The 21,929-nt window shown below is 40.2% G+C and overlaps 1 protein-coding gene across 1 annotated transcript in view; it reads left to right on the forward strand.

Annotated features, from left to right (window-relative positions):
• ITPR2 (inositol 1,4,5-trisphosphate receptor type 2) overlaps nucleotides 1–21,929 on the forward strand; it is a 239,252-nt gene that overhangs the window by 91,596 nt on the left and 125,727 nt on the right. Inside the window, 10 exon segments of the mRNA XM_032688283.1 lie at nucleotides 346–511; nucleotides 2,450–2,623; nucleotides 7,073–7,162; nucleotides 7,315–7,440; nucleotides 8,653–8,775; nucleotides 10,503–10,703; nucleotides 14,444–14,695; nucleotides 16,113–16,238; nucleotides 20,760–20,888; nucleotides 21,449–21,569. Coding sequence (XP_032544174.1) covers nucleotides 346–511; nucleotides 2,450–2,623; nucleotides 7,073–7,162; nucleotides 7,315–7,440; nucleotides 8,653–8,775; nucleotides 10,503–10,703; nucleotides 14,444–14,695; nucleotides 16,113–16,238; nucleotides 20,760–20,888; nucleotides 21,449–21,569 — 1,508 coding nt within the window.

A 21,929-nucleotide genomic window follows, 5' to 3' on the forward strand; every position in this document is an offset into this window, starting at 1 on the left:
TTAATTTGGATTGGGGATGAGCTTGGCACAACTTACATAAATTAATGTTTTTGCAATATGGATTTTAATCACAATATTTGACACATTTCACATATACTTCTTTGCATTCCATAGTGTCCATTCTGCTACAGGATTGCTGCAACAGCACATAACTGCAGGATTCAAGTCCTTATAAAATATGTTAAAGTGATATTTATAATTTCCTTCCTGCAGCCGATTTCATTTGATTTTAAGAGCTCTGTCAAATGAAGGTTGCGTATACAGGGATATTTATGTATAAGGCTTTAATTTTTTCTGATTTATTTTACTTTATTGGGTGCTTCCCCCCCCTCATTTTTCTTGCAGAAAAGAGAAGAATGCAGTTCAGCTGGACGATGAAGGGGGCAGAACTTTCTTGCGGGTCCTCATTCACCTCATCATGCACGACTACCCTCCATTGCTCTCAGGTGCTCTGCACCTCCTATTTAAGCACTTCAGCCAGAGGGCAGAAGTTCTGCAAGCATTTAAACAGGTATGGATGGGCACAGTGTTATTCCAGGAAACTGGAATGCAGGGAGACTTTCCAAAGCTTTGCCATGTAAACTGCTGGTTGTTCCAAGATGGTGTAGTTTCCTTAGAGGTCCAGTATCATCAGACTTCTTTGGCTATATATGTGCTGGTGTATATTAGAGTTGTGCACCCAGAAATAGTTCTTTCTGTGCACCCAGAAATGGTTATTTCTGGCATTGCATCCACTAGGGAAAATGCAGGTCCGTGGTGAGCATCTCACAGGATGTAGCGATCCCTCAGGGACAGAGTCAGTCCCTCATGTGTGGCAAGCAGGGCACAGGTGTTGGCAGTAAGACTTTCCCATCCTCAGGGCTGCTTAGGCTGGGGATAAAGCTCTTTTGTTATCCATGTGGTATTTCTAGCTCTAATTCAGCTCTAATTTGCACCGTGCTCTGCCATCTGATAGAGGTATGCCCAAATAACAGGAAGGCAGTAACAGAGCCGAGCCTGTTTCCAGCTTTTATTCTTCCCCTTTGATAACGGTGCATGTGCAGGCTCCATGTGTCAGGGGATTAGGATGGGGAGATCTGATGTCATGGGGCTGGGTGACAGAGACATCTCTGTTATGTAACCCTTCAGAACATATGTTGATAAGACCATCTGATGCTTATTTCAGGAGCTTGATAGCCTGTTGTCTCATCATTATGTAAGATGTTCCTCTTGTTTAAAAGTAGATGAATGATACAGACCTGAAAAGCTTTTGTTTAATGTTTTTGTTGTGCAGCATAATGGCCTCCCACCGGATATTTAAAGTTAGGCCTTGCTACTTAGTGGCATAAATAGCTCTTATTCCCTGGTAAGCAAGGACTGAGTTGCTTAACATGTTTTTGTAAAGGAAAAGGCTAATTGAGAAATAAGCAAAAAAACCCTACAGTGAACATGGAATATGAATGTCTGCAGATGAGCAGCATTCATAAATTCTGTAAAATAATAAGGTTTTGCCAAGCCAAGAGAGATGATGATGAAAACTTTGTTACACAATAGTGAATATCTGCCTGCATGTAATGCTGTGGGTTTTTTAAAAAAAATATACCTATCAGTGTTCTTGTTTACCATGTGACCTTAATCTTTTACATAAGTACAATTTCTTAATAGTGGTTATTGATTTACTGTAAAGATTCTTGTTAGTTTTTTTGAATATTATCTTCATTAATAATCTCGGTGCAACAGAGAGTGTTCCAAAGAAAGAAAATGTGTAGGTCATGCTAAATCAAGAGCTGCAAATAACTGACAAAACCCAGATAACTTGAGCAGTACAAAAATAAAAGGTAAAAATAAGATTAATCTTAGAGGCAACTACTCAGATAGTGAGAAATTACATGAACCTGGAAGTCAGTTTGTCAGCTGTATTGAAATAAGTCTTTCTACTCTGGCCTAATGGTTATTTTTCAATATTTCATCATGGTGATGTAGGTGATCATTTAAGTTGCTGGCCATTCTAACTTTTCTTTGGATGCACTGATTCCTTGTCCAGTCATCCTTTTTTGATCTTTTTGTTCTGAAGTCCTGTGCTGCAGGATTAGCTGCTTCTAATGGTAGATGCTTTAATAGCATGTAACTATTGTTTTAATGCTGTGAGGATCATAATCAGTGCATCAGAGCTTGCTCTGAGCTTGTAAACTGCTTATGCTGAAAATGTTTTGCAGTGTATTAAAGAAGGTGAGAGAGTGTTGTGAATGTTATAACTATCCTGTTTTGGGCAACTCCAGTCTCTGGCTCTGCTGAAGGTTTTGGGTGAATGGGGGCCAAAAGCCTGTGTGTGCCATGTTTCTATTTCATAGAGGAGGTTGCATAAAGCACCTGAAAAGAGAGGCTTAGAAAGGGAACTGTTGAGCAAATTACCCAGGCATAAGTGCTGGTGCTGCTGCTGTAATAGCTTTCCAATTTTCTCTATTTCCAGGTTCAGTTGCTGGTGTCCAATCAAGATGTGGATAACTACAAGCAAATCAAGGCTGATCTTGATCAGCTCCGCCTAACTGTGGAAAAATCAGAATTGTGGGTTGAGAAGAGCAGCAATTATGAGAGTGGAGAGGTGGGCGACAATCAGACCAAAGGGGGAGAGGAGCCACTGGAGGTGAGTTTAAAGCCTTTGCTGTCAGAGTTGTTTCAATATTGATGGGTAGTTGCATGAACAGCTGCAAAACTGTGGTCTGGTTAACCAAAGTAGCAAAGTGAGAATGTGCAGGATTCTGGCTGAGCTTTAGGAATAGGCAGAAAAGGAAATAAACCCTCTTTTATCAGTGTGTTCAATATTCTTGCCTGCTGATTTCAGTAACTGTGTTCTTATGTCCCAGAGCTGCCTTCCTTTCTGGATAAGGGAACAAACCACAATGTGTGCGAACACTCCGTAGCCAGGGAAGCAATTTAGGAATCACATGTTGGCAGACGGGTTGGTTTGCTGGAAGAAAGAAGGAGGAGAGTGTCCTGCACCTAAGGAAGATGAGAAAAGTCATGTTTTCAAACATCACAAGTAATTCCACTCTTCACCAGAACATAAGACTTGACCTAAGAATGTTGAGATTTTGTGGGTGAAGTAATGTTTTGGTTTCTTTGGCCCTTTTTATACCACACTCTCAGGATATACTGTGATATGAGAAGCTGCAGAACTTGATCTGGGACCATGAAGACCTGAGTTTTTTCCTTAAAATTTCCTTAGGTTTTTTTTTAATTTTGTTTTTCAGTGAAAACTGAGGTCATAATGTAATCACTTACTCATGTAAGAGTAATACTTAACTACAGTGTGAATCTTTAAGAAAACACAGAGTGTTGCAGGATTTGCTGTAATTGAGGTTTGTGGCATAACAGTAGATAAAACAGGCTTTCCCACCAATATTTATTCCCACTTTTCCATTTTCATCAGAGGAAGTGGGGAGAGATGAACAACTGCGATTTCTGACAGAGCACTTTCCTTTTTCTCTTCCGTGGTAGAATCTTCTCTGGTGTCAAGAAAAATGGATAAGGATGACACTAGGGGAAGCTTAGTAGGAAGCCAAGTGGAGATTATGCAGCATTGTGGAGGCCACACATTGCGGAAAAGGTGGAGCCACTAAGAAGAGACAAGATGTTTGTAGATATCTGGGCTTTATGAGCTTAAGTATGTAGGATTTCCTACTTTCTTTCCTTGAGCATAGCTCTAGCAGGAAAAGAAATCTTCCTTATGTATTTAATGAATGGGAAAGGTAATGGGGAAACAGGATGCAGAATTGCAGCAGGATTACAAGGTTATTTAGCTATAATACATTCTAAAAGTGTAATAAGATCCTCTTTATTCCTATGGATAGTCTTGATAGCAGAGAAACTCCAGGAAGAGGGATTGTTTCAAGCAATGTGCTTGAAACAGAGGCATCTCTCAATGGGATATTTTTAGTGTTTTTTCCCCAGGAGGCATCCCTGAGTCTGTGTGGATTAGCAGTGCTCCAGTAGATGCACAATAATATCTCTGGCAGATCAGAGAGATTATTGTATCAGAACAGTAATACGTAATCTGCTGGTTAAATCATCTGGTGGTAATTCCCTGAGAGCTGTGCCAGATTACAATAGCTCAGGATCTTGTCCCTTATTTTTTTTCCCCTGTTAAACTATTCTTTAATAGTCAGCAAATGTTTTTACCTTGCAAAAAAAAAAAAAGTTAGATAGTCATTATTCTCTTCGAGATCTTAAGCCAGATGTTAGAGGTGACATGCTACTCATAATCTACAATGTGTGAAGCAGGTGGCTTGGCTTCAAGCAGATAAAAATCCTATGAGATCCATGCTTTCTTGGACTGGATGCTGGGTATTCAGCACTGAGCTGGATGAACCCCATGGTCTTTAGGGAATTGTGCTTCATTTCCCTGTGCTTAATTTTTCCCAAGCAACATTAAATTGCACACAAGGGCTTAAATGACATTACATTAATGTTAAGCATAAGTTTCTGTCCTCACCAAAGCACATTGATAGATGTACATGACAGTTTTAAAATATAAATATTTTTTTGCCTTTGGGCTTCTGAGTCTTTCTGGGTAACTGTTTCCACCTTTCTATCATAACCTGTAGTACTATTTTTTTTTTTTTTTTTGGAAGTCATATGACTCCAGATTTGTAGCAAAAAGGCCTTGTTCTTCCAAAAGTATCCAGAGTTGCCTACAGGAAAAATGGCAAATCTTGCATCCATGCCGGACTGTCTTGATAGAAACTGGAGAGCAGAGTTCTAGGAAAGAGTGCTTGGAGTTAGGTCAGACATAAATTGGACACTGGATTAGATTAGGAGAAATGCTGAAATTGGTCTCACGTAACTGAGCCTTGTTTGAGAAGGGCAAAGCAGATAAAGCATGTTCACTTGGTTCTCTCTAAGGGTGGGATAAGGGTGTTCCGAGTCTGTATAGACACCATGGACTATGGAAAGTGTGATCTTTATTGTCCAGTCCCTGGAGGATGAATTGGTGGTGTGGCACCAGAAACATAGCTCTGAGGAGGAGAAACAGGCTCAGTGAAAGTGCTTTTGGGTGAAGCTGAAATGCAGTGCAGTGGCATTTGTGGGGCTTCTCATCTTCACCCTTCACTGAGGAAGTTCAAGTAAATACAGTAAATAAGTAAATGCAGCCTGTGGAGGGCAAAGCTCTGCCCTGGGGGCACTGACAAGTGCCTTGCACTGCTGCCCTGCTGAGGTGAGGGAGACTATTTCAGTGGCAGGGAACTGCTTGAGCTGAAAGCTGCAATCTGGGCTTCTGCTGGGGACTAGAAAGAAAGGATCCTAAGGCTGACACAGAGTGATATCCCAGGAATTCTATGAATAGAGGAAGCAGTCTTTTTCAGAAAATACCATTTCCTAAAGGTAGAGTACTCAGGTGAGAACATTTCTCAGTGAGATCCCTATGCCTCCCTGTCCCCTGTGGAAAAGTGTGACAGAGGATGTCTATCGTGGGGCATATTGAGTGCCTGTGGTATTCCAGTGGTGTGATTCTCTTGATAACTACATCCCTGGCATACTCTTACAGGTTCAATAAACAGATTTTTATTTTGTTAAGAGAAAGGATGGATTCAGCAGTTTGATGCTGATCACCACTTCCAGATAAGACATATAGTTCACATGGATTATAAAACTGCTTTGATTGAGGAAGAATGCTGATAAAACTAACAGGTAAATTAATCTTGGTTAACCTGCAGTCCCAGAATGGAGGAGGGTGGTTAATTATAGCAAAAAGCCTGAAATATCTTGCATAGTATTGATTCAAAGAGCTAGAGAGATGGCAGCCTGCATACTAACAAACCTAAACAAATAAAATCCACTCTTGCAGCATAGATCAACATGACCATGCTAAACAGTGGTGCTGACACTGTTATAAACAGCCCCCATGGCCAAGTGGTGCAGCTGTTCTTACCTCACTGCAAATTCGGGCCAGATGGGATTTATAGAACTCCCTGACTTCACCATCAGCTAAGAAAGTTCAGAGAGAGGTTTCAAGACATACAAACATTCAGCTTGGCGTGCACGTGTGTGTTTTAGAAGATTTCTCTTCTCTAAAACAGTAGGAAGTTTGAGGACACAATGAAACTCAGAAGTGCACCTGTTTCTTCTTTTTTTTAAATGCCATTCCACTGGTTTGCATCCTTCTGGTTATACTTTCAAGCAGTCTCAAGATTTCCTGCAGTTTTTCTTCATGCTTAATAATTTCAGCATCCAAAGGCTAGTCTTTCAGATTTTTGTGTTTGCAGTTAAGAAAGGCTTACCATAGCTGACAGCAGGAAAAAAAAAACCCAACACTGCCAGTATTCTTATTTGTGTCAATGTTGTTCCGTGTTTTGATTTGAGACATGAATGGAAAGGTGTGTGGGTGTTGGCAGATACTTACTGACTTGATTTGTCTTATATATCATACCCAGCTGGGGCTTTCTAAGAGCCAAGGCCCAGAGCATACGGCATCATGACTTGATGTTGCAGCTTAACATATGGTTCCTATTTGTTTTCAAATCCTTTCCTGCATCATCCAGAGACTAAGGACAGAAGCATCCTCTTCATGGGAGGAACATCTCTAATTTCCACATGCTACTTGTTCCTGTACTGTTGAGAACTCCACTCTACTTATCTCAACTGCAGAGGTCGTCTTAAGCTCTTTCTCCAGACTTTTTAATGCTCACATACACAGATTTTGTAATCTTTCCAGATGTATTACAGATTTTTGGAACATGTGGTCAGTGCTAGGATACACTTATGGTCCATATTCTCACAGTATTTTAAGTCCTTGGGATGTCTAGTCTGATTTAGGGACACATTCTAGTTTAGGATGATCAGAAGCATGAAATCATAAGAGTAATTGCCTCAAATTGCATTGGAAATTTGAAACAAAGGGAGGACTTGAATGTGAATCTTTTCATTCACTGGACCAGTGGATAAAGAATAAACAAATATTTTTCTTTATTATCTGTGTTATATCAGTTCCTTTTGAGCTGCTGTAATAGTTCTTCCCTGACTGTTACTAAACACAATTAGTTCATGTTGAGGAAATTGCAATAAATCTCCTCTTGTCATGTGCTCTTTATTACAGGAGTCAAACATTTTGAGCCCAATCCAGGATGGGACGAAAAAACCCCAGATAGACAGCATTAAAAGCAATAACTACAATATTGTTAAAGAGGTTGGTACGCCTGCCAAGAAACTTGCCTGACGTACTTGTTTGATAAGTAATTTAGTAATTGTTTTGAAACAAAGTATTTTTGTTTGGGTTTGCGTGACATGGCTGGTGCTTTGCTTGCTCTTATACTTATTTATTTGTTTGTTTGTTTGTAGATTTTGATTCGACTCAGCAAACTGTGTGTTCAGAATAAAAAAGGTCGGAACCAACAGCAGCGATTGCTGAAAAATATGGGCGCCCACTTGGTGGTCTTGGACCTTCTGCAGATCCCCTATGAAAAGGTTATTCTCATAACTTTAGTGGTAAAGAACATGAGCTCAATAAAAGAAAAACCTCAAGAGGCTCGAGAATCAATGTGAATATCTTTTAAAATTGAATTTGGTCAAATGTGGTAGAAACACGAAATTATGATTTCCTACCTTAAGAATAATGGGTTTGGGCTCAGTTTAAGTATGGCTGCCTGCACAGAACAGGTATTATTGAAAACTTAATATTTACTGCCTCGGGTGCCTGGATGTCATGGTGCTGTCATTCCTATAATAGGAAAACCTTGGATCTGTAGTCACTGCACAGTGAGAAGTATTGGTTTAACACAGCTCCTGCCAAGGAATCTAAATCCCACTCTTGCGTACTGATGTGAGTGCTATTGTAGATACATTAGATGGACCAAAAGCTTTCAAGGGTCAAATCAGAAATAACTTTGTTTCTGTGGTGGACATCTCTAACCTAGTTCCACTTAAAATTTTTTTTAACCAAGATAATGTGATTTTGTACTGATTTAGTGGCATGGAACATACAAATGAATGATCTACGTAGCCTTTTAAAGAACAGATCTTTTCTAGATCTTACAGGAAGCACTGAGAGAAGATAAAACCTTTACTGGCCTACATTTTCCTGAGTGTTACCCACTGATGTTATGATACAGACACTGGGTTCAGGTGTCATCAGCAAAATAGTGCTTGTCCATAGAGGTGGTTCATCAAATCATAATTAGAATACTACATGAGAGGAATATAAAATGGGGATATAAAATAGACATATATTTGTGTGGGAGTACCGTGTATGAGCATATGTATCTGTGTAGGTGTGCACACACATGCACACATACATCTGCTTCTATATGTAGCTATATAAAAGCCAAACCTTTGCCAAAGCTTAAAATTAATGTGGGCTAGAGAGCTTTTTTTTTTTAAATTAAGCCACTTTGCACTTTTTTTTTTTAAACTAGGAAATTATAACCAGGCATTGGGAAATCTTACTTGGAGTTTTGTGCTCCTACCTGTGACTTCCTACGGTCAAGTTGATTCAGAGTAAGGTACAGCCACTAATGGCCTCTGGAGGGAACTAGATCAGTTGCTTTTGCCAGTGGGAGAATTCCTGCCCCATAGAGGCTCAAGAGAATTGGCTTGTTCCTGGCTGAATTGACCTTGTGTGGTTTTAATAAGTGTCTTTAGCTGTGCCCATCTGATTTTGTTTGTCTTTTCTTCCTGAAGAGCGATGAAAAAATGAATGAAGTTATGAATCTAGCTCACACTTTTCTTCAGAATTTCTGTCGAGGAAATCCTCAGAATCAAGTTCTCCTCCACAAAAATCTCAACTTGTTCTTAACTCCAGGGGTAAGTATTTAATTTTAAGCAGAATATTATAACTGGAAGTAAATTTGGTCTTGGTGAAAAATTCTGGTGCTAAATAAATAATTTCATTAAGTTACATTGTCTCTCTTCTCTCTCCTTTCCCTGTTCTCTCTCTTCTCCCCCTTATTGTTGCTCCTCATGTCATTGTTTTGAATGTTCACATTTTACAAGTGGAAAACAACATTACTTGTGGGCTTTACTGGAAGTATCTATGAACGTCTGTCACATCATCACATGGTGTTTAGCTTGAGTCTGATGCTGTGACTACGCTGTCATGAAGCTCGTGTGAGAGCAGAATCAGACCCATTAATTTTTGCTGATGGTACCCCCATTTGAATCAACTAATCTAAAATTCAATCTTTTATTAAATCACTGTCTTTACAATACACCTTTCTGTCACAATCCCTTTGTGTATATATGTATATGTGTTTGCAGATACATTCATATAGGATGGCTCTTGCTCTGTGGCAGATCTACTGAGCAAAGCATGCTGTTATTAGATAGAGTTGTGACTATAAAGATTGTAGATCCTGGCCTGTGTACATTAGGAAGCATTTGTTCTGTTATTTTTTATTTATGCTCTTTTATGGAATTAGTGAATGGCACTGAGCTGACCCCAGTGGGGACCAGTGCCCAGATTCCATCCTGTCTGACACAGACACTTCACTCAGGTGCCAAGTAGGGAGCTTGCTTGCACTTGCATCTCTGTTCTTTTGAAGCTGATTTCCTGATCATCCTGGTCATCATCACAGTTGTGGTGCTTTTGTCCACATTATGGAGCAAACTTGGTGTGGATTCCTTTCAGATGACACTAAAGAGTCGGATTCTCTAGGAGCACACCTGACTCTCATGAGCCTTTAGTCCAAGGGATCAAACCAGGGCAAGTTTGAAGGAAAAGCCCCAAGAATGCACAAAATCTCCTCTTGCTACTGATCTGTTCCTCTTGTTCTGTGCTGCTCACTGACACGCAGCCTTAGGCTCCCTCTCTGTTTCCTGTGGAAAGAGATGTTCTCTCAGGAAGTGATCAGGCTGCACATGCAATGATTGGCCTGCTGGAAATGCCTCTGTCAGTCACAGAGGGAGTCACAGCCACTAATCCTCTCACGTGGTTGTCTCAGTGCCAAGTTTGACTGGGAGTCAGTTGAGGGTGGTTTCAGGTTCCTGTATACCAAACTCACAGAATATGCCCAGTTGGAAGGGACCACAAGGATCATTGAGTCCAACTCCTGGCCCTGCACAGGACCATTTCCAAGAGTCATACTATGTCCCTGAGAGGATCATCCAAACACTCCTTGAGCTCTGTCAGCCTTGGTGCTGGGCCCACTGCCCTGGGGAGCCTGTTCAGTGTCCAACCACCCTCTGGGGAAGAACCTTTTTCTACTGTCCAACCTAAACCTCCCCTGACACAACCTCAGGCCATTCCCTGGGGTCCTGTCACTGATCACTACAGAGAATAGGGTGCTCTAGCAGCGTATTTATGTGTGTGTCTTCACCTTCCACATGGACACAGGTTTTGTTTATGTCCACTTAAGGACCATTTTATACTCATAAGGAAGTGTGGAGATATCTAGGCCCCAGATCATTGCTTAGTGACTGGGCCGGTGCACATTGGATTTTCCCAGTTTCCCTTGACCAATGTGCCTTTCTCTTCCAATCCCAAAGCAAATCCGCTCTTCTTACAATACTGTTTTGATTTTAACCTGTTCCAGCTGCTGGAAGCTGAAACCATGAGGCACATCTTCATGAACAACTACCTCCTGTGTAACGAGATCAGCGAGAGGGTGGTGCAGCACTTTGTGCACTGCATCGAGACCCACGGGCGGCACGTGGAGTACCTGCGATTCCTGCAAACCATCGTGAAAGCAGATGGCAAATATGTGAAAAAATGCCAGGACATGGTAATGACAGAGGTAAGAGAAGGGTTCTCATGTTAATAACTCATGTTTTTTGAGGTTGGTTTTTTTTGCTCTTGGTACCTCACTTTAGAATTTTAAACAGTATCACAAATAATGAATATTTTAGCAGACGTTTTTGGGAGTTTGATCTAATTTTGTAAGGCCATCTGTATAACTACTAGAAAGAAAACATGAGTGTTAGCATGGTGATACAGAGATGTCTATTTGTAGATGATGTAGCATGGAAATCTCAAAGTTACATAAACCTTCATTTTCCTGTACTGTAATTTAGGGTCTCTTTTACCCACCTTGTGGCATGGTTTTGCCGTGTAAGAGGCTTGTACCTGTATGGATTTGTCTAAATAGTGTTGTAGACCACTGTTTTTTTCAGCATGTAACAATTTTAGATACTAGTTTCTGCCTTTTTTTTTTTTGTTTTCTCCCAGAGCATTTACGTGAGAGTCAGTAGAATTACTCTAGCTTTAACTAGCTAGATTCTGTCTGACCTGGTAAATTCTGCTGAGTGGTTTGTGGACAAATCTTTATGCCATTAAAGTTCCTAGGAAAATACCTAATTGACTTCTCTGCAATTAGGATTTGATATATGGTGAGCATGATATATGAAGTCTTCAACTTGCAGACACTTGTGCATTTAACTGTAATTATATTAGCAGTTCAATGAGATTAATCAGTGGTTAGAGTTGAATATGGTGAAAAGTCCTGGTAGGATCAGACTCCAAGGAACATTTTTCTTTGCTTTACAAACTGCTTTTTTTTTTTTTGTTTAGTGTTTGTTGGTTTGGTTGTTTTTTTGGGTTTTTTTGAGAGAGTCATCTTTGCAAAGAAATCACAGATAAGCTCTAGTTGTGGTATGAACAAAACTAAGCCCTGCTGAAATTCTATTCTACAGCAACAAGAGGGAAAACTTATAATTAAGAAAATAAAGCGTCAGCCTACATGGATAACCTTTAATGGAATCCACCTCAACCTTTTCAATTTGACTGAAGTGTTTTAACATGCAATATCAATTACAAGCCTTTGATTTACATAATTGAAACAGTTCTTGTGCATTTGTGGTTTTAGATTTCTTCCCTTCCACCAAAGCTTCTTGTAGGTTTTTACTTCCTTATCCAACAACATTTTTGGATTTTTCTCAATTTAAATATATTTTGTTGTTGTCCTACAACAGGACAAAGATAAATTGTCATATTACAGTTTCAATCTGGCTGCATGATAAAAGTAGAAATGAACTTGGATATGTCATTCACACCATAAGTCCTGCAGGAATTTACCTGGGGGGAGGGAGGAAATTTTGATGAAAGAGGGTAAGATCTGTTTTTTAAAAAAGTAGGAAATTACAGGTAAGCAATTATGATTTGTCAGAGAAGGATGCTAATAGTGAAATTTGAATGGTGCATGACTGGCAATCCAATATAAAGGGAACAGTGTAGCCAAATGGTTGGAACTTGAGACAGAGTCAGGACAGTTCCTCAGTAGAAAACTGAGATTTTGTGACCTTAGACAAGTGGTGTAACTTTTTTTGTGCCTCCAGATGGGGCACATAAACAATTTACCACAAGACAAGACAGAATATGGCTGTGCAGCATGCCTCAACCACTCCTGTGTTTTCTTTCACCCACAGGAAGTATATTGTGGCTTATCCCTGTTTACTGGGTGTGAGGGATGAACTGACCATATTTACATGTTTTAGGAAATACACTGTCATAAAATACATTGAACATTCTCAATTTGACTTATTCACTTGTTCTCCTATCCTTGCTCTCCATGTCTGTGGAGTGCTAGTAATGATGTTTACCGACCTGTAAGGTTCCTTAGAGCACTTTTTCTCATTACAAGCCTGCTTTGAGGTTCCTGGAAGAACCATGCCTATCAGTGCAAACACTATTACAGAAGGGAGAGCAGAGTTTACTGTTGAACCAGATCAATGTTGCAGCAGGGTTTTCTATTACCTGTAGTGTTCTGAAGTGATATATCACAAAGCATCAACACCTGATCCAATGACCAGCCTTCATTATACTTTCATGGAGTTCTTAACTCACTGAAAATATATTTTAGTAGAAGAAAATGCTGCTGGTTTGGGGATTTTTTTTTTTCCTATCACTGATATATATTTATCGTTGATAAATGTCAAGCAATACTGGTACAGAGTAGGTCTGGATTTGACATAGCAGTGTAACTGTAGAGGAACCAGGAAAGAGTTTTCGTCGTCTTCTGTGTGCAAAATGTACCCAAGTGGAAAAAACTATGGGAATGTCGTGAACAACTTAATAGAAAGTGACAGAGATTGTACCTTCCCAGAGGGTCAAATGTGGATTTTTTTATTATTATTTTGTCCTAAGAGCATAATGTCAAACATCAGTATTAAAAAGTTAGTTCAATTTTCCAACATTCTGAACACTCATATTTTCCCCCTCCTTTTTTTTTTTTTGCCATTGAGTGCAATGAAATTAATGGGTCCCTGTTCTGTCTCCTTCCCCCTTCCCAAGCTCTTGTCTCTTTAAAAGCTTTTCCTGTACTGTGGATTGTCCAGAAAATGTCTGAGAAAGTCATGACTAAAAATGTTTTAGAAACCCGGAGATAAATGAGAAATAGGAATTGCAGGAAAGACTGAATTCACAATTCATTCCAGTGAAATGTCAAAAATAAGGAAGAACTGGGGAAAACACAAACAGAAAAGTTGTGAATTCAAAATTTGAAATGTTGAAACCCTGGAAAATGTAATGAAATGTTTCTTGACTTTTCATTCTGGGAGACTAATTTTCATTCCTGCTCTTGCTGCTTTCCCACCCTTGAATTCAGTAAGATGGATTTTCATGCCACATATGGATTAGATATGTCAAGAGCCTAATTCACAGAATATGTGGTGCTGCCAAGCTGTATTTTGTGCTAGGAAAGGCTTGTGGGAGCTTATTTTCACTCACACTGAGAGGGCATTATGCTTGAAATAAAAGGAGAGAGGGCAGGACTCCTGTCCTGTCCCAGCTCTGCTCGAGCTCATGGAGCAGCACTGGCAGTGGGATCTGGATCCTCTTGAGATGAGCAATTCACTTGTAGCAGGATCAAATATTTATCACATACACCAGTTTTCTGTTAAATGGAAGTGCTGACATGACACTGACAATGTCATGACCCACCTGTCACATTTGTATGGGTTGGGAAGAATCATCCTTTATTTCCAATGCTGAGCAAAGTGGGAGAACAGGTGGGTTCCATTCTGGGTGAGCCACAGGCTTTTTGTGTGAGGAAGCATGGAAGATTTCATCTCCCTGCACCTCAAGTGCCTGTCTATAAAACACAGGGATAATAATGCATCCTGGCCTCAGAGTAGGAGGTGAGAGTAATTAATTAATTTCAATAAACACTGAGATGGTAGGAATAATAAGGATGGCAGACTGTCTTAAGTAAAACAGAGCTACATAGAAATTAAACCTCAAATTCACCTTGACTTAGCTTGCTCCTTGGTGAGTTATTCCAGAATTGCACATGTGTAGATAAGAGCAGAAGTCTGGATGTTCTTTTGACATGTGCATTTGGTAAGCCACATCAAAATAAGTTTTATTTGGTTGTTGGGTTGGTGCTTCTTTTTTACTAGACAGTCTTTGCATACTTAAAGATAGAACGAAATGAGAAATAAAGAAAATCATAGAATTGCTTAGGTTGGAAAAGACCTTTAAGATCACTGAGCCCAAAATTACTGCAGTGCAGAGTGCTTAAAACTTTGATATCTCTTTCAGCTGATAAATGGTGGTGAAGATGTGTTGATATTCTACAACGACAGAGCATCATTTCCAGTCCTGCTCCAAATGATGTGTTCGGAGCGAGACCGAGCTGATGAAAGCGGGCCTTTGGCGTATCACGTCACTCTGGTGGAGCTGCTGGCAGCTTGTACAGAGGGAAAGAATGTGTACACAGAGATCAAGTGCAATTCCCTCCTGCCACTGGATGATATAGTGAGGGTAGTGACCCATGATGACTGCATTCCTGAGGTAGGATTCACGGCATGATGAAGCCAACTTAGCGTTTTTAGAAACTCAATGTTTTGTTGTTCATAATATACTGACAAGTTGAATATTTGTACAGAAAATGGGCTGGAAACAGGTGAATAAGTGAGACAGAATAAGACAGAATTTTCTTCAGCAGAAAATTCCTTCTCCCTTATGCTTTGATTGTCAGCCCTTCAGGCCACACACCTTGTTTTGTTTTCCTGGCTGTGTCCAGTCACTATCAGAGTTTAGTTCTCTCATAACTTCTGGCTGTAGCTGTGAAGACCCAGCTGAATGGTTGGTGAAGGCAACGTTTTGTTGCTGCCTGAATTTGTTGGAAATGAAGTCAGTGAAGAGTTTGAGGTGAAGCGTCATTTTACTGAATCTAACTGCAGTCCAGCAAATGTTTTTACTCATTGCATATTGAGGCACAATTCTGCAACTACTTCCTCTCATGCTTCAGTAGGGCTGGGATATTATCTGATGGAAAAATGGGGCTCATGGCAACAGAACTCGGGCCTGCAGGCGTTAAGGCTCCCTCTGTACCATGGAAAAGTCCCCTTGTGATCAACTGATTCTTTTATTAAAAAGAAAAATGTTTGATTTTGCTCAGAAGTTCCTCCTAACATTCATTTCAACAGATGCTAATTAAAAAAAAGCCCAAACAAATGAAACCTGAAGGTCTGATGTGAGTTTTCTCCTGACTGCATTAAACATATGCAACTATCTCGTCTCCTTTGACCGTGACAGGAAATTTCCAGTGCATCTGCATATGTTTATACTTAATCTATACATTTCAGGCTCTGGCTGTCCATTTTTATGCTGTGTGCATGCAGACTTACAATGCTGGAGAGCAGTGCAACTGCAGTCCTCCTCTGAAGCCCTGTGCTGCTATTGCTGCAGTCCCAGTGCTCCACAACCTTTCTCTTTCATTTAGATCCCAAAGTGCTGCAATAGCATTGTGGTAATACAAGGACTGCAGTCCCAGCTCTGCTATAGACATTTTATTTTATATTTGGCAAGCCCTGTCACAAGGCATCAATCCACCACAGTCAACTCAGCAAGTGCAGGGGTGTCCTGCATTTTGACAGTTCCTGGATTTGGAGCCAGACCCTTCTAGCCTTAATATCATATTAAATACCAGAATTTGGGTTGTTTCATGAGGGTTTTGCCATTAGAGTGAGAATGTTTGCAAAACCTTTTCATTTTTCTTCATGTGATCTTTCAGTGAGTACATTGAGGCATGTGCTGCCTTGCTTCTTAAATCTTCATAACCAAACATGCATTATTAAGGGTATTAATGTTTGTTGGCACTGGGAGGATCATCTTTATTGTTCAGTATTTTTGCATCTACAAAATATTATGTTAATTGTTTTTACTGTTCCATTTTATACTGAGTGTGTTTCGGTTGTTCCTGCAGGTGAAAATTGCCTATGTTAATTTTGTTAACCACTGTTATGTGGACACTGAAGTGGAAATGAAAGAAATCTATGCCAGTAACCATATTTGGAAGCTATTTGAGAACTTCCTTGTTGATATGGCAAGGGTAAGCTTCACAACATGTTAAATATTATATTATATTATATTTGGTTTCTTTTATTTTGCTAACTATTTTTTTTCACAGTTGACAATAGGCTGAGTGGTTTGTTGTTTTTATCATCACTTAACCTGTTAATTATTAGCAGTCTTCTCTTTCTAAAAGGGCGTATTTCTCTTTTCTTCCAGAAAAATAAACTGAGTGCATGTACAGGGCTGAGAGCCTGTGTACATCTTTTGAGAGCATGCGTTACATGTCATTATGGTGGTGACTAAAACAAACCCCCACATCTGTAATCTCTTTCTTTATTTTGTTGTTACAGTGAGGATGAGGGATCAAGGTGTTCTTTGGCTTATGTTCCTTCTTTAATCTCACTTCTGCCACAGGTTTTTGGTGGCTGCTGGGCTATATTTGATCCTTGATGTTGGACAGTGCTTTGGAGATATTATAGAGCATGTTAAGATAGTACATGCCTATCCTTTCCCAATCTGTGGTCCATTACATTTTATAATATTAAAGTTCTTACTTGCATTCTTCATTTTGTTGAAATAAAGAAAATAAAAGGTTAAAGAATCTCAATTCACTCCTGCAGCAGACATGCACCCCAAAGTAATAGTGTGCCACAAAATAATTTCTATGAGACCTACTGGGAGAAAATACTATGAATTCTAGCTAAAAGAAGAATGAGTGCAAAGACTTGTACTCTATGATAGGCACTGGGACCTGTTCATTGCTCTGTGAAACAGAAAACTTATAAATAGTTGGTTTTGTTTTTTTTTTCTTTTTTTTTCCCCCTGGGAGCAGGTTAAGGCAGGGATGCTTGTTCTCTCTCTTTTTGCTGGTAGCCATTTTCAGCAGTAATTAGTCCTTCCAAACACTGTTTGCTTGCTGTTTGTCTTGTCTCTGTGGTTGCATTATAAAGCGAAAACCCTTCTGGACAAACCAACCTCTGCTGAAAATTAAGATCAGAAACATCCTTGGAGGGGCATTCTGACTTTTAACCTTGCTGGTTTTACCCCGAGAAGTATTTTCTCCTGTTTAATTCCCCTTCTGGGTTGCCCTTTCCTGATGTGTCCTGACCCTGACCCTCCAAACAGACTATCCCTCCTCTCCAGCCCTTGAACGTGACCAATTTTCTGTGCCCTTGAGCTACAAACAGACATGTAAAAAGAGGGCTCTGTCCACATTTCCTCTCCTGAGTCTGGAGACAAACTGCACTTTGCTAAACGATGCAGGGTTGTCCTGATGGCAGCGAGCACCCGGGCTCGCTTTCACATACCCTTCTCATGAGAGAAATTAGACTCCAGGTCTTCAGAGGTGAACACTGAGTGTGTGATTAACCCTGTATTTTGTGTGCAGGTGCTGTTGATACTGAGTGGCCAAAAAGCAGTTTTATTTTGCTCTCCTGCAAAGCCCTCAGGGCAGATGCCTAATTAGTCCTCTTTATTTCCTCCTTAATGGCTAAAAGAGCATATCAGAAGTGCTCTGGCCTGTCCTGCTCTCCAGTCAGCTCCCCATGGATAGCTGTATTTTCCAGGTTATTGAGTGTATTTGTTCAGATTTGGTGTTCTGGAGCCCAGACAGAGTCCATGTGTTATAAATACATCAGCCTTCTGTAGCTATGAGGACAGTTAGAAGGCTGTCAGCCTCGTGAAAGATGTTACAATAGCTTTCAAAGCATTTAGAAAAAGAGCCCTTTGATCCTCTGTGTTCCAGTGAGCTAAAAGGGATGCTTTTTCGTGGGGGAAGGGGAAATGCTTTTCTTTTAGCTGCTACAAATGCCTGTCAGTGGGTGAGTTTGTGAGCATTGAGTCTGAGTCTGTTATTAGAGAGCACTAAGGTGAAAGACGGAGAGTGTTATCCTCAAGTTGGATTCCTTCTGGGGTTTTATATATATATATGTATAAAAAAACCTCTAATTTTTTTAGTCTGTTTCTGGATTGAGGAAGGAAATATTTAGCCCCCAACTGTCATTTTTCTTTCAACAATGTGATACATTGCAAAGCAGGCACGAGGCGGATTCATGTATAAATTGGGTTTGCCAAAAGCAGTCGCGCTTTCAAACACACCCTGTTCCTGCAGCTTCTGCCAACTTACTTTCTGCTGTGTGTGACTTTACAGCATTGCACTGAGCAAAGTGGGTGCTGCTGCTGAAGGAAAGGCTTCCCTTTCCTGCGTGTGGCCCAGCCTGTAAGTCAGCAGCTGTGCAGTCTGAGCAGGATTAAAGAAAGAACCAGGATCTGACAGCCATAAAGACATCCTGGCTTTCACTGCAGAAGTTTTGAAGTATTATTCATGTGAGTTTTGGTCCCAAAGCCTCTTAAGGGGTTTTTAAACACTGTTTTCTCAATCCTCATCTCCATTTCATGCATTTCAGGGGTATTTTTCTTCCATGGAGAAAGATCTTTCAGTCCCCAAAGGGCAGAGGGATGAGAACAAATGAGAGGATTTCCAAATTGCTTCTGCGCTGGGAATTTTTCAGACCACTGTTGGAGCAGAGTGGCATCCCCACACACATGGCTCTGCTTTTCAGGCAACTAAAGGGGAAAACTTAAAAGTTTTGGAATTTAGTTTTGGTGATTTTGGAATTCACCATGCTAGCAGTGCACAGCTCCCTGTCTTCCCACTGGGATTGCAAGTGCTGAGCCTCAGAGCTACTGGTTCCAGCCAAAATTGGCATGCAGATTAATTAAAAGCAGAAGAACTTAGAGAGGTTTTTAGTTCTATGATCTCTCTTTTTGTTGTTGATGTCGAAACAAGTTTTGATTATTAACTGAATCATTTACCTTCGTGAGGACTGGCAGTGATGATGGTGTCATACTTTCCCCAAAACTCAAGGGCTGAAGAGTTTGCTCTTTCAGTTTAGCCACTGTTGCTTCTCTGACCAAAATCTTTCTTTTCTTAGGGTGATAAAAAATGCACTACATGGAGGCATGACTTATGTGACACATTTTAGATAAGCAGACAAACAAAGCTCCTCAAGATGCCTCATTTCTCCAGGTCTCAAAATATCTTTGGTTATTCCTCTGCCTACCATATGACAGTGCTTGTGCGTTAGAGTCAAGGTGCTTCTGTGTTCCCTGAACACGTGTGCTTTGGGATGTCATGTCAGCAACCTTCCTTAAAACATTCCTGGTGAAATTGCTGTCTTGTAGCCTCCAGGTGTGACAGTGGCAGTGTGTAATTAGAGACAATCTTTGCCCTGTGTGAGATTCAGGTGCTGGGGATTATCTTTCTGCTTCTGTCACCAACTTTTCTCTGTGACCTTAAGCAATTCACTCAGCTTCTCTGGACTTCAGTTCCCCAGCCCTGGAGCGATGCAATGGTAAGTGTGTACCACTCAGGTTCATGACTGTGTGTTAAAAGCACAGACAGTAATGAAATGCTCCCCCAGGAGCCTGTATACAAAATAAATTCTGCTTTTGCATAGATCCCCCAGAACATTGCAGTCATCTTTGGCTTGCATAGGTGAAAGAGAAAACAACTTTGCCTTCATTTCTTGTTACACGTGACTAGAACTGCTTATTTAAAGGCCGTTGAAGACATAGTGTGACTACAGTCTCTACTCCTTATTTGTCCAGTCTTGCCTTTTTCACTGTGTTTGACTCTCTGTAGACTCCTTCCAGTACTCTGTACACTGACATATGCAAAGTCAACATGACTCTGTGTGGATGTTCACAAGTGTTGAAAAGAAATAAAGGAAATACTGAAGGATGTAATCCACCCCAGTAATTTTTTCCTTTCTTTAAGTGTGACATCTTTATGTAGCAACAAACTTTTAGTGTTGTACCAAAGGGAGTCTTCAGGAGTCTTTTGTACAAATCTTCCCATGTCCTCCCATCATTTAATCATCATTCTGTGCTCCAGAGTTGTCCTGGTACCATCCATTCCCTTCTTTCATTGTTTTAGCTTGGCTTTTGTATTTTCCCCATGTGGCTTCCCTAAGTAATGCTGCCTGTCTTACAGTACAATCCTAAAGGCTGCTGTATTGATTATGCTCTTTCCTTTCTTTACCTCTTTTTAAACATTTTTCCTGCAAAAATGTTTAAATTTTTCCTGCTTCACCTTTGCCACCCATTTGTGGTAATTGTAAAGAGAAGTTAAACATTACATGAAATCTTTCTAACGTCAGTTGTTTATGTCTCATCTGTCTCTAAAGCTTCTTCCAACCAGCCCCACAATGGGAGGAAAGGTCCATTTTCTTCTTGAGTCTGTCTGAATGTGTAAGTGGCTTGCAGTGTGCTGATTTAAGGGGATCTTTTCTTCATGGTGTGGGAAAGAATAGACAGCCAACCAGAAAGAGCTAGTCCAGAAGAGAAGGGTTTTCAAAAGACAACATGGACCTCCATGAAGAAAGATAAGCTCTCCCAAATACAGCTTGAGCACTAAGATAGTAATCCCTGAAAGAATTTGTATAAAAATAATTTGGTTTTATATTAAGAAGAAATATCAGATGTATTGTAATAAATACAAGCTAATAAAGCTTGCTTATTGAAAAGAAGTAAATGCCATTGTTTCCTCCTTCTTCAGGTTTGCAACACAACCACAGATCGTAAACATGCAGACACATCTCTGGAGAAATATGTCACTGAGCCTGTAATGAACATTGTGAGTGGCTTCTTCAATTCTCCATTTTCAGACAACAGCACCAGCCTCCAGGTAAAGAGACACAGACAAATATGTTATTCAGTCTTTTAATGAGATACCTTCTGTTCCCTGCATAGGAGTGCTGTATCTTTTCATCCTCCTTTAATGTCTCTGTCCCCTCTCATGCCACTGACTAGCAGCTTAATTCCTCTTTAAAACACTTAATTTAATCACATCTCTGAACCAGTAGGCAGCTCAGTGTGGTCAGATTTACATCTGGCTCTTGTGAATTCATTAGAGGGGGATCCTTGCAGAATAATGGCCTATCTCTGTATTTGTGTGAGAAAAGTGCTGTGTCCCATGACATACCTGAGAACTGGGAAGACTCCCCTGTCCTTCTGCTCTCTCTTGTGTTTGCCTGTCATTATGAGGAAAAATTGCATGATTTGGCCTTTTTAGAGGTGCAGCATTGCCTTCTGTTTCCACCGGTCCTAAACTTCAAAGATAATTTAATGGAGCTGTGACTTCAGTCTATAAACTAAAGACCCCTCGGTTTATGTTGTGTCAGACCCTAGGGCAGTTGTGAGGAGATCCTGAAGGGTAAAATTCCGTGTTTATCTTTTTGTTTTCAGACACACCAGCCTGTTTTTATTCAGCTGCTGCAATCTGCTTTTAGAATTTACAACTGTACCTGGCCAAACCCAACGCAGAAAGCCTCAGTGGAGTCATGTATCAAGACTTTGGCTGAAGTGGGTAGGTGGCAGGTTTTACTTTGATTATTGTTCTTCATGTTTTAAAGTTCAGACTTGAGGTTTATCAGTGTTTAATTTGACTCTACTGTCCTGAAGTTGTAATTTTAGAAATCCCACTTCCTGAGGCTGAATTCTTCCTTCTTTTATAAACCACTCAAATCTGTCTCATCAAATAGGGTTGTTAAGGTGAAACCTGTAGGACAGAGAGATGATCTTGCTGAGTGATGATTGAACTTTCAATCATCAGTTTTAATTTGATGGTTGAAACTTTTGATGATTTTGGCTTTTTAATATCAAGCAAGCTAAGATATTAAAACACAACATAAGCAAAGGTTTTCCTGTGCACGGCAGGGGAGTTGGA

The sequence above is a fragment of the Chiroxiphia lanceolata genome, chromosome 5, assembly GCF_009829145.1.
Source record: "Chiroxiphia lanceolata isolate bChiLan1 chromosome 5, bChiLan1.pri, whole genome shotgun sequence".
Lineage (NCBI taxonomy): Eukaryota > Metazoa > Chordata > Aves > Passeriformes > Pipridae > Chiroxiphia > Chiroxiphia lanceolata.